Source organism: Papio anubis, chromosome 5 (genome assembly GCF_008728515.1).
Source record: "Papio anubis isolate 15944 chromosome 5, Panubis1.0, whole genome shotgun sequence".
Lineage (NCBI taxonomy): Eukaryota > Metazoa > Chordata > Mammalia > Primates > Cercopithecidae > Papio > Papio anubis.
The window spans coordinates 87,174,652-87,187,372 of NC_044980.1; the positions used below are offsets into that span (position 1 = coordinate 87,174,652).

The 12,721-nt window shown below is 34.4% G+C and overlaps 1 protein-coding gene across 1 annotated transcript in view; it reads left to right on the forward strand.

Moving 5' to 3' along the window:
• The first annotated feature begins 377 nt into the window (after positions 1 to 377).
• Positions 378 to 12,721, forward strand: part of LOC116268621 (multiple C2 and transmembrane domain-containing protein 1-like) — a 174,877-nt gene continuing 162,533 nt past the window's right edge. Inside the window, exons 1-6 of the mRNA XM_031666821.1 lie at positions 378 to 423; positions 4,859 to 5,048; positions 8,102 to 8,251; positions 9,987 to 10,089; positions 10,441 to 10,542; positions 10,923 to 10,997. Of these exons, the coding sequence (XP_031522681.1) occupies positions 378 to 423; positions 4,859 to 5,048; positions 8,102 to 8,251; positions 9,987 to 10,089; positions 10,441 to 10,542; positions 10,923 to 10,997 (666 nt within the window). The remainder of the gene's footprint in view (positions 424 to 4,858; positions 5,049 to 8,101; positions 8,252 to 9,986; positions 10,090 to 10,440; positions 10,543 to 10,922; positions 10,998 to 12,721) is intronic.

Consider the following 12,721-nt stretch of genomic DNA (forward strand, 5'->3'; position numbering starts at 1 on the left):
GAAGGGTATTTATAATAAAGTATTAAATAAATCACAGAATCTTTGCGGGACAGGAAGGTCCTAAGAAAGGAGACTCTAAATTCAGTCTCTAGAGGTTAGTACTAAAGCCACATGGCAGAACCAAGGAGTTGTTGACATTAACAAGTTGGGAAGACATTGTGACGACTGATACATGACCCCTGCTTGCAGTTTGCAGAAGTAAAATTGATTCCTTGTGCTCTCACTTAATTGAATTCTAATATCAAGTCTTAGGCAAGAACATCTGATTCATGCAACCTAAATCACATCTACATCTCTAGCTGCAAGGGAATCTAGAAATGTCACTTTAGGCCTAATGTCCTCTATAGATCAGGAAGAGACACTAGCAGGTAGTTAGAATGGATGCTCAGCAAGCCATCCACATTGTCCAGCAGAGGATGGCAGGTAACGAACATTGATCACATATTCTCTACATGATAGATGCTGTACTCTCCCTTCACGCCTATCATTTCATTAAGATTTTCTAATTACTACAGAAGGCAAATTATAGAATAGATAAAAAGCTACAGAGACATAATTTTATACACGATATGAAGAAACATTTTCCACAAGTTACAATTGCCAACAAAAAATAGATCCAGAGATTCTCGTAGAGGTAATGATTTCCACATTACTAAAACTTTCGAAGCAGAGCCTGAAGGACCACCTGGTTGCAGAGATAATGCAAGCCCTGGATGAGGTTTTGAACTTGACCTCTTAAGATTTATTTTCAAGCCTTCAGATTCTAAGATATTGTAGTAGGTACCAAGATAAATAACAGATTCCTGGATGAGATATTTTGTAAAAGAGAAATAAAGAGACAAAGACATTATTCTAAAGGCAAAGACTTAACAGATGACAATTTTCAGTTATTGTCTTTAGTTTTAAAAAATATATTTAAAATGTTTAATCACCTAATAGAGTACTTAATTTTTTTAAGCATAAAAAAGTTTATTTCACTGCAAAAGATCTCACCAGCTAATTAATTTACTTATAGGAAAGCTTATCTGAAACCTCATGCTTTTCTGCAGGGAGGTCTGAGTATATATTTACTATAAGTCCTAAAGTGTCTAACAAGCCTTGCAAAAACAAAGGAGCTTCTAATGTATTTTTATGCTCATTTTAGACCAAACAACTTTTGTGTTTCTAAGCTTGTAACGAATCACTTGCATATAGTTTCTATATTAAATATGAATTGAAAATGAAGTATTTAAATGTTTTTACCATAATTTATCTAAACTGTTAAAAACTTAGGCATAATTTTCTCACGGCCTCTTCTCATTTTATAGATCCCATAGTCTCCTTCCTCTTTGTTTTCCAGTTTCTCATCTGTTTCCTTTCACTTCTTATTCTTCTGTCATTAATTTTGAGCTTCCCAACATTTATCAATATGGTTCAATTCCAAGACTCAAAAATGCATCCAGTTACACACAATTCTGTAAATATTATTTTTCAGATAGTTCTAGATCCCAGAGGAATTAAATTTATATTTACATTGAGCTTTATCTATTTCCATTACCTTCGGGTCTCAAGGCGTGGTTCAGGAACCTCTGGGGATCCTCAAGACCCGTTCAGAGATCTCTGAAGCCAAAACTATCTTCATAATAATACTAAGATATTATTTGCCTTTTTTATTCTCATTCTTTCATGAGTATACAATGGAGTTTCCCAAGGGCTACATAATCTTTGATTATTCCAATGTTAACAGGTCATGGATTTATTATTTCTAGTGAATTAATAAATATTTTTAATGTTCTCATTCCTAACATGGTAAATTTTGATAGATATAGCCCACATAAAAACTCTCTGAGATCCTTAATAATTTTTAAGAGTTCCTAAGATCAAAATGTTTAAGAATTATTGCTGTTAGACAATGATTATCAATTAGGAGGAGGGTAGTATTGCCCCAATGGGTGTTTTGAAGATTTTTGAGGGAATTTTAGTTGCCATAATGACTGGGGAGCATACTGGTGTTTGGTAACTGGGGTTGGGGATGCTACATATCCTACATGATGTAAATTTACATAATGAAAATTTAATCCTGCATTTAAATATAGATATTGCTATACGTTTAAAATCTGTTTCATGATTGTCTAAGCCTAGATTGCATCCTGAAATACATAGTATTATTGATTCAAGCCTTGCAAATGGCTGCCATTTCACACAGTATACACCAAAGACCTTAAGATGGTGTCCAAGGCACTTAATTACCTTATTCCCCATTACTTTTCTGACATCTTCTACTCACCTTCCCGTTGCACATCCTGCCCCAGTATCAGAGGCCTCAAGCACACCAGGCTTTTGGTCTAGCTCTTTCTCTACCTGAATCACTTTTCTCCAGAAGTGTTTCTCTACTTTTGTCCACTTTTCTACTTGGCTACTCCTTTACCCGCTTCAGTTCTTTGCTCAGACCTCACCTTCTTAATGAGGCCGATTCAGACCACCTCAATTAAATCTATCAGCAGTGCCCCTCCTTACCCTCTCCAAACCCCTTTTCCTACTCTATTTTTTTCTGTTTTTGTTTTGTTTTGTTTTGTTTTTTTATTAACACATATCACTCTCTAATATACAATATATCTAGTAACTTTGTTCGGTATTTATTCTCTTTCTCCCCCATTCCCACTGTAAGTAAATTCGAAGACAGTGGACACATTTCCCTTTTCTGTTTGTATGGCCTGGCACATAATAGGCACTCAATAAATATTTGTTGAATAAATCAAGGTATGATTTTATTGTAAACAACTTTCTATTTAGTCGTCCTTTATAATACAGTTCTGGTATTATATTAAAATTTGAAATTGTGTGTCAGTCAGTTTTATTCCAGGATAGTAAAGAGGACATTACAAAATCTTCAATATGAAAAAAAAGTATTAGATCTAGTAGGTTGAAAGCCACAACTCTAGGGTGTCAATTTTCTTGCCATAATGAAATCTGCTTCATGACTCAGTGAGAAAAGAGAAGGCTTATTATTATTATTCAGTCCCACAATCAGACCCAGTGGGGACCTAGTTAAGAGTGTGAGTTAATGTAATTCTAGCAATCAGATGTTTAAAATATGTTTAGGTCAGTTGATGGAAAAGGATAAGGTCAAAGCCCCATCTCCGGTGATAAAAGGAGGATGGAAGATGTCTTCAACATATGCTGCTTTCTGTTCTGATGGACCCTATGGAATTCCCTCAACTATAACATTATTATATGTTATGATTGAAATTCCAGTTTCTATAAGGGATAGATGGCAACCTTGATTATATTTTTTAAAAGATGAAAATATAGTCATTTCAAACTGTGGCAACTGAGAAAATTAAGTGAAAGAACTTAATTTGTGCAAGGTAGGTGCAAAATAAAAGGCCCCTATGGGTCTGAATTGCTTTCCATGCTATTGAAAGCCTTCTGTGTTTTCAGACATGGCAACAAAGAGGTGGTCACTGGGTCCTCATACACACACATTTTTATAACACATCACATCCAGCAAACTGTGCTCCTTGTCAGCAGCAAAATGACCCTGGACAAAGCCCACCACCGATGGATCAGGATTAACTTTCTATTGCGGGAGCAAGAATATCATTCAGTATCTTTTGAGTCACTTTAATGCTCAAACCAGTAGTTTGCACAAACTGAAGTCATCCACTTGCCCACAAAACAGGTAGCAAGTGAGCAGGGGCGGTACAGACTTTCCCACATTCTTTATCAATATGTCAGTGTTGTGACCTCAAAGAGCAAGGACTAAGAGTGAGAGAGAATTAGCCAGTCAGTGCACCCCATTTAATCCTTGGTGCCGTTTTGAAGATTGCCAGAAAAGACGCCCATTGGAGACAATTCTGATGTTTGTTTTATTGTTGTAGGAATGGCTTTTCACCCCTGAAAAAGGATTGGGACAATAGAATATATGCTTTAAATTCTGTTACAGATTCTGTTTTATGAGTTAGGGTAAAAGAGTCTCTCAAATGTTAATTCTCCTGGGAGATTTTTTTAAAAAAATAAAGACCCATAGGAAAAAATAGCCCTTAGTATTTAACTAGATTATGGATAAAAGTATGAGTCTTAATGTAATATTTTTATGTATCTAGTTATAGTAGTTAAGTAACACATTATCTAGGTTTTTGTATTATAGAGACTATTAAAGGAATATACAAATACATTTAAGCGAAAAATTCCTCATCATAAAATGTCAGCCTACTTTTTATGTCATTGTCCTTTGCTTTTAAAAGCACTGTGATAGAGCTGTACAATCACCATAGATCACCAGAGTCATAGCCGCTGGAAAACTCTTTGCTTCCTTTCCCTCTTTATGTTCTAGAGTATAGAATGGCATGCCTCCTTCTTATTGCTCCTGTTGCACCCTTCACTTACCTTTATTACGGCCCTTACAACTCTGCATCATAATTGTGTATTTTCATGTCTATCGTGTCCTCTAAACTGTGCATGCCTTGAGAGCTGGACTATGTCTTAATCATACTTATAATTCTGGGGTGAGCACAGCAACCACTCAATAAGTAATGAATGCTTCAAAAAGCATTCCTATTTCTCTCTAGAAAATTGTCAACATGGAAAATTGCCATGTCCTCAAGGAACGCTGATTTCCTTCCTAGCTTTCATGGCGATTAAAGCAATCAATCCCACAGCCCCTGCCCTCAACCAGCACTGTCACCATTTCTATTTTCTATCTGAACCAAATTCTCCAGTTTCTAGCATTGCTAAGGAGAGAGATTGACTCTTTTTAGCCAAAATAATGGGGCTTCAAGAAAAGCCAGTTGATACCCACAGGTCTGCTTTAGTCTTGTGACAAAAATGAGTCAGAGGGAGACAATAGATTATATAATCTGTGTTCTCATATATTTAGGCTCTCAGAAATTATCAGAAACAAAATATTCTTCAACTTTGGATGCTGCCTTCATTCTTTGCCCTTCTAGCCACACGGTATTGAATAAAAACATTACAGAGGGCTGCTTCGTATCACTGTCTGAAACTTTGCAGAATACAGTGCACTTTAGAGACATCAACTTCATCCTAGAGTCAACCCCACAACCCAGGTACTCTCAGCAAGCAGAGCAGCCTATCAGAGGGCCTAAATGGAATGATAAAAGGATGAAAGGAAGGAATAATTAAGGAGATAATTAATGGTTAGTTCCATCACTAGTATTTCTCTGATTGGTTTTGTTTGTTTAAGTGGCAGATAATCAAGGCTGTAAAATTTAGGTCTGAAAAAGCAGTCATTTAAAGGATTATTTAGCAAACTAGATAAGCATACTAACTATATGTAGTCACTTTTTAAAAATACAACTGTAGTCTGTGCTTTTTAGTGGTAAGTTTACAGAATTTGATGTTGTATATTTACTATTATGTTGGTTGAAATTGCTGTTAATTTTTAATTGCCCTTGAATCATGCAGTGACAGAAGGATACTTCCTAAATAAGTCAAACATAACATAGTGTGGAAAGACCTGATGTTGGCATCCATTACTGATAACTGTAAAAAGATACCTTTTTAAAAGAAAAAGAATAGAAAGTAAAGATAAAATTGCCTGCTCTCTCCTTAACCTAAACTTAGCCTGTTTGTCAGATTCTAGAAATATCTAGTCTGAGCACCTTGCTGAATGCTTATTCTCCTTGCGGGGGGGGAAAAAAAAAAAAGAACTGGCTTGGCTAAGCTCAATGAATTGTTTTTCACCATCAAATAATAATATGAGGGTATATTAGATGATTAAATATTGACATCTGCAAATCCTGTTGATTCTCCCTTCAAAATATATCCAGAATCTAACCGCATTCCACCACCTAGATTATTGCAATTGCCTCCTAACTCTTCTTCCTACCCCTCCATTGTCCTTTCTCTACCTTATTTTCCAAACAGCAGCTATCAGAGCATGTCACTGCTCTTATCAAACCCCTCAAAACCTCCCCACTTAAAGAGAGTTAAAACCAGGTTTTTTCAGAGACCTGCCACTGCCACTCTCTCCAGACCTCTCTGTGTCACCTACTACTGCCCTTCCAACCCCCTGCCTGCCTGATCTCCCCAAAACATTCCCCCAGCCACACTGGCTTCCTGTATATTCCTGGAAATGCCTGGCCCAGCCACTTCTCTGGTTTTTCCAGTCGGTTCCTCTGGGTCACCCAAGGCTCACCTCCTTCATTTCTTTGCCTGCATGTCACTGTCTTAGCACGACTTTCTCTGCAGCCCTTTTAAAAATTGCACATACATACCAACACTCCCTATTACCTTTCCCATCTTTATTTTTCCCCATAGTATTTATCACCTTCTAAGATACTATGAAATGTATTTATTGTCTGTCTTCTTCTTCAATGTAAACTCCATGAAGCCAGGGATTTTTAAAAAATTGTTTAATTCACTGCTGTTTCCCCAACAAATAGAACACTGCCTGCTACATGGTAAGTAATAAATATTTGTTAGTTGATTGACCCGACAGTGAAAACATTACCCAGCTTTTCCTATGCGTGTGACCTACTAACTACCTAAGATGTGGCACGGTTATTTTGAAAAGTGTTGCCTAGTATCTTACATTTAACTGTATTTGGAAAACTGTTTGAATCTGCCTGTTTATGCTTATATCTGAATTCTATGGGAGAAAATAAAGTTGTTGATGTGCCAAATAAAACCTATTGCAGTGTGTTTTAAGGAACAAAATATTCTTTTCTGATCACTATCTTCCATGGAGTGTGTGAGTTGAAAGTGAGGGTGGTAACTTGTAGGCAAGAGGATGAAGACGATTGGAGGAAAAAAGATAATACAGATCCCTAGCCAGAAGTGCCATTTTCACCAGACCTTTAAGACTTCCAGTTCTCTATTCTTTATTTAAAATTATTCCCAAGACCCAAAACTGAGAAGACTACCATGATGTTAAATTATGCAATTATCCTGGGATATATGAGGCCACTGACTAACACACATATTAAATCTCTTTTTTAATATAAAGTTAATAAATTAAAGGTGAGTCAAAGTTTGTACAGCTCATTTTAAGAATTGCAATATGGAAAGTAAATACACTGCTGTATGGGAATACATAGCTTATCTGTCACTGATAGCTAATGAATTCCTTCCCATTAAAATTTAATTGAAAATCTTCAATGATATTTAAGCTTTTGCAGAAGTGTAAACTACTGTGACTACAATTCACAATGCATTTAAAACAATTATTCTTTATCATTAAAGTTAATAATATGCACATTAACCTCTTATGTAGTCTAAATCAATATTGTAGTTTAAAAGATATGACCTCTGGACAGCTTTGTCTAAATATTGATTTCATTGTCATTTGTATAAGGTATCAAACAAATTACATGCTGCACTAATATCATTAATGCTTCCCCCATAGAGCCTCTGACTTTATGGGTTCTTATAATACAGGGCATAACATTACAAAAATATTGAGAACTTCACAAAATATAATTGCCGAAAGGATGAGATTTGAGTATGGCAGGACAGAGTTGTTATAAACAGATGATAACTTCCAAATCCTTTATTTTCAGTGAACAGAAAAAAAAAAAATACTGCTCTTTAACATGCATATTGATTGTTGATGTTTAGTTTCAAATGGTAGATTTTTTTTCTGCCTCAGAGGGTCTAATTTACCTTCTTGTGATGTCATAGATATCTCAGAAGAAAGTATCTCAATCTTAGTTCAATTAAAATATTATAATTTTGCAATATAGTAGTTTTTCCAAAATAAACTTGATTAGAAATTCCTGTTAATAGTGAATCAGATGAGTTGAAAAAATATATGCCTTAGAGTAAAGGGGCTGAAATTTTCAAATGGCTTTTACAGATTTTTATAAAAACTGATTTAGGGATGGACATGCATCACATTCTCCATCATAATTGCCAGTTATAGAATTATTTTTGCTTTTAAAAATTGCAAATTGAAGTGCCAGCTATATAATTTTGTCTCTTTTACTTTTTTCAGGCTCTAAATTGCTATGAATCATAACAATTGCTAACATCAACCAGTTACATCTGACTCTATTTTGATGGTGGTTTCTTTTTTTAATTTTTAAAATTGTACTTCACTTTTTTGTTTACTATAAAACTTTTTGCAAAAGAGCTATGCTGTGATCTTGACACTGTGAACTGTGGGTGCTACCTACACTAAAAATATTTACCAAAAATCTCTTGTAGGAAAAAGCGACCCATTTTGTGTGGTAGAACTGAACAATGATAGACTGCTAACACATACTGTCTACAAAAATCTCAATCCTGAGTGGAACAAAGTCTTCACATTGTAAGTAGGCATTTCTTTGGGCTCTGATTCCAAAATTGTGTTAAATTTGATTTATTTTTGAGGGTTTAAAAAAAAATGTGTGTGTTTATTCTTAACTGATTCACAACTCAATGCATCTGGCCTGCCTTTGCTAACAACAATGAATTTTCCTCCTACCTTCCTGAAAGTGAAACCTGGGGGAAAGGGTATGGCATTTTTCTTTGTTTTCATAGACATTTTTTAAAACTGTGCTTTTTGTATGATTTGGCTAAGGATTTTGCTTCCATTAACTGAATCACCATACCGCTTCTTCCTTTTATACTTTCTATTGAAATTCTTCCCAATTGCATTGACACCAAGGAAGACAAAGCTCTATTTGTTCCTTTGCTGAAATCAGCAAACAATCCAGTCTTGAATTCGGCAGATGCTTTAGTTTTGGTTCTTTTCATTTTAGCACAATGAGAATATTAAGTATTGTCCTAGATACCAAAATATCCTTTGAGTTAATTTTCCTTTTGTTTTAGGAAGTTTGTAAACCTTTTCAGTCATACACTGTAAAAGCTGCCAATGCTACACTTATAGTAACTCCTAAGTTCGGTTTTTTAAACGGAGCTTTTGAAATGAACTCTGAACAAAGGAAAATTCTCCAAACAGAAGTACTTCTTTAAAGTTTTCTAACATAATTCTATTTTTTTGTATATGAAAAACTGTGAAATTCTTCATCAATTTATTATGTCTCTGCTTAAGAGCCAGTAACCAATAAGCTTTAACTGTCTGACCAATTTATTTTTAAGGAATTTCACATTTTTACAAGAGATAAAAGCCTGGTCAGGAGACTTGTACTCCTAAGAAGATTGCGGAGAGTGTTTTTCTCCAGAATGCATAATTGAATGAATAGGTTTGATTATTATCAAAGCCATTAATTGATTGTGCCCTGATAAAGCCTCTCCTCACATATGGTTGCAATTTTTCAGTAATGAATATATGCACTTTATTGTTTTCTCTTAATTTATGTTTTCTTGGTAAACAGTTTGATCAAAGAATAAATGCTGTCAACAATTTGCACTTATTTTCCAGAAACAAAAATATGAAGAGCTCACGCAGTCGTTTATTAACATATGTTATCTTTGGAATATAATGGAACACTGCTTAATTTCTAAATTCCAGGATGGTACAATAACTATATGTTACATTTTTTCCATTCTGTTTTCTGTGCTTCTTAATTTTTACCATAAATCTAACAGAAACTAAGTCAATGATTTGGTGAGGGCTATAAACAAATAAATAATAGGAGATGTTCTATTATTATAAAAAAGAATAATTACATAAAATATACTGTAACTCTTGCTGATATCAAACCTGGTGGTGTTTTATGTAGGGTTAATGGGAAGGTATGAATTGTGATAATTAGAAGAAGGAAAAGTCTAAAAACTACCAGTGCTACTTCTTGATTTTTTAAATAACTTATTCTGTGCCCAGTGCCCATTCAGATGGGAAATTATATTTCATTAAAAAATGATAACTTGAAATTACAATGGTGTTTAAAGTTACAGATAATAGAACCATCACTGTAGTTGACTTAGGTGCATTATGGGAAATTCTGTCAGATACCAAGCTACCTTGTGTATGTGTGTATGCAAATAGCATGCTTACAAACACACGTAAAATCAGCTGGAGCTATCTATATTTTCAAAACTATTCTTGTTCTTGCTCCCACTGATTAAATCTTTTTTTCTTACATATATTTATTATGCAGCAACATTAAAGATATCCATTCAGTTCTTGAAGTGACAGTTTATGATGAAGATCGGGATCGAAGTGCTGACTTTCTGGGCAAAGTTGCTATACCATTGCTGTCTGTAAGTTTTATTCACCTGACACACTGTTCTGTGTTGCTTTTGCTCACGGAAAAAAAAAAAAAAAAAGAAAGAAAGAAAAGAAAACTCTCAGCTCTGTGTCTGTCTTCTCAACCAAGGTCTGTAATAAGAACACTAAAAATTTTAACATACTCAATTCACGGCCATGTTGAATCCCATGATAGTTAATTTTTCCTGACAGACTTGATCCTGGTAATGAACAGGTACTTGTCAGAATTGCCACAGTTGTTTTGGGTTCTCTGTCAGTTTCAGCAGCTGGGGGTCAAAGGTCACTGAGGGAGTGTATTCAGTGGAGACCGCGAGACAGACGGCTGTCATGTCCTTTTCCCGCAGATTCAAAATGGTGAACAGAAAGCCTACGTCTTGAAAAACAAGCAGCTGACAGGGCCAACAAAGGGGGTCATCTATCTTGAAATAGATGTGATTTTTAATGCTGTAAGTCTTAACTTTGGCTTTTTTGTACTGCTAAAGAGTTCAGTTTCATGAAAGCTTTTGTTCCTGATTTGTAGAGAATTTCTGTCATTCCTCATTTTCTCTAAACCTTGATGTATCCTGGAGAATACGCTTCTGCCACTGCCTGGCACACCCACACTTTCTGTTATAGTTGGCGAATGCTGCTGCGGTTGTGTTCTGGCCGCTGTCTGCCGGCATAAGAAAGGGAAGCGCATGCATGTGCAACTGTATACATTTATATTTTATGAGCACAGCAGCCAGGACTTTGAAACTTTAGAAATTATTGCAAATTGAACTGCGTGAAAAACTTGTAAACATTTGTAATATATTAATCCATAACAGACACATATGTTGATGTATAGGTGAAAGCCAGCTTACGAACATTAATACCCAAAGAACAGAAGTACATTGAAGAGGAAAACAGACTCTCTAAACAGGTAAAAAGCAAGAAAAGATTAATCCCTCTGGGAAGACCTGATTATATCTGTAAAACATCTAAGTAAATTCAAATAAACTTTAAAGGTATGGAGGGGGGAAGACTGGAATTTTTGATCATCTACTTATTGAAAATGGCGCTTTTTTTTTTCATTCTTTCTGATTCTTTCTTCCTTCCTTTCTTTAAAAGATCAAACAAGGACAATACCAAACTAATAAATTGGATGGGGGTGGTCATAAAGGAAAGGGGATACTGTAGGTGATGCATTTAATGGATATGTATTCATGCGTTAGCAAAAGTGATCATTTTGAACATAAAATGCAATTTGATTGCCATGGAATGTGTAAATGAGAACACCAAAAGCTGAGGTTCAAATATACGTCCAGACCACCCACAGGTATGATGCAGGTGTGTGTAAAGCGAGCCCAGCATAAGCTCTTCCCTCTAATCCAGATGCGAGGAGGCTCCATCTTCTAAGGGAAACCTTCCTACTAATTAGATTTTAACTATGATCTTTCAGAAGTAAACTTTTATTGTTTTTAGCTAAGAAAGTCAGAATCAGGAAATCTGATTTTTCTATCATGAAGGGAATTTAAATTGAGCTTGATATCTATTGCTTATAATTTTAAATTAGACTTAATATCAAGTTTTTAAAAAGTGCTAAACCACCCCTTTTAAAAACGTTTACATCTGATTCAAGGAGCTAAACTAAAATGTATTTGTTACAGCTAAAAAGTTTGCTGAACATATTTGTGCCTTGAAATATTTAATAATTTTTGTAATATTAGAAGCGTAAATATTTTTACTTTTAATCTAATAAATTCAGCAAAACAATGGAGTATTTGGTTGTTTAAAGGAAGTATGTGAGTTACAAATGCAATGTCTAAGTAGAAATGTAAATAACATTTTACCGCAATTATACATAAAAGTAATAAAAGTAGTTCTTAATGTAAGGTGATAGGGGCAAAGAAGGAAAACTAATAGATAGACCCTACTTTGCCAGCAAGGAATTTCAGTTTTAGCAACTTGTTAAAACTGGCATGCACATACATGTACCTATATTTACACAATTTTTTGTGTATGACGTCAGTAAACTTTACATAGCTACTTCTTTAAAATATTAGATCAGTGTTGAAGTATATTGGGAAGTAGCAAAATGTTAATTTGCAGACATATAATTATTCTAACTATTAATATAGCTGTGGTAATTTTTTGAACCATCAAATTCTACATGGGCTATTCTTTTTTACAGTTGTAGTCGTGCCTTAATTTTAAATTTTAATTTCGAATTATATCAATTTTCATATGTTTGTTTTAATAAGAAATTTTATAAAGCACTTGGTTACCATACATTTTTCCCTACTTGCAAAATTATGAGAAAATATAGGTTAAATTTTTTGTGGGAGAGTTACAGATATAGATAGATAGATAGATAGATAGATAGATAGATAGATAATATGATAGTAAGAATGGGAGGAGTTCTACTAAAATGGTGAAAACATTTTGTTGTCTATAAGAAAGCAATTCTGGATAGGTTTTTCTATAAGACCCTAAATAAAAACATTCCAACTTCACTTTGAAATATCTTAAAATTAAACCATTTGATGAATCTTAAAACTACAATAAGATTTAAGAGTTTAAAATTAATAAAGGTGCATAGTATGTAAGTAGCAAAAAGAAATTTTAGTCTGTTAGAATTTTATTTTCTTGTGAGCAAAGGTAGTC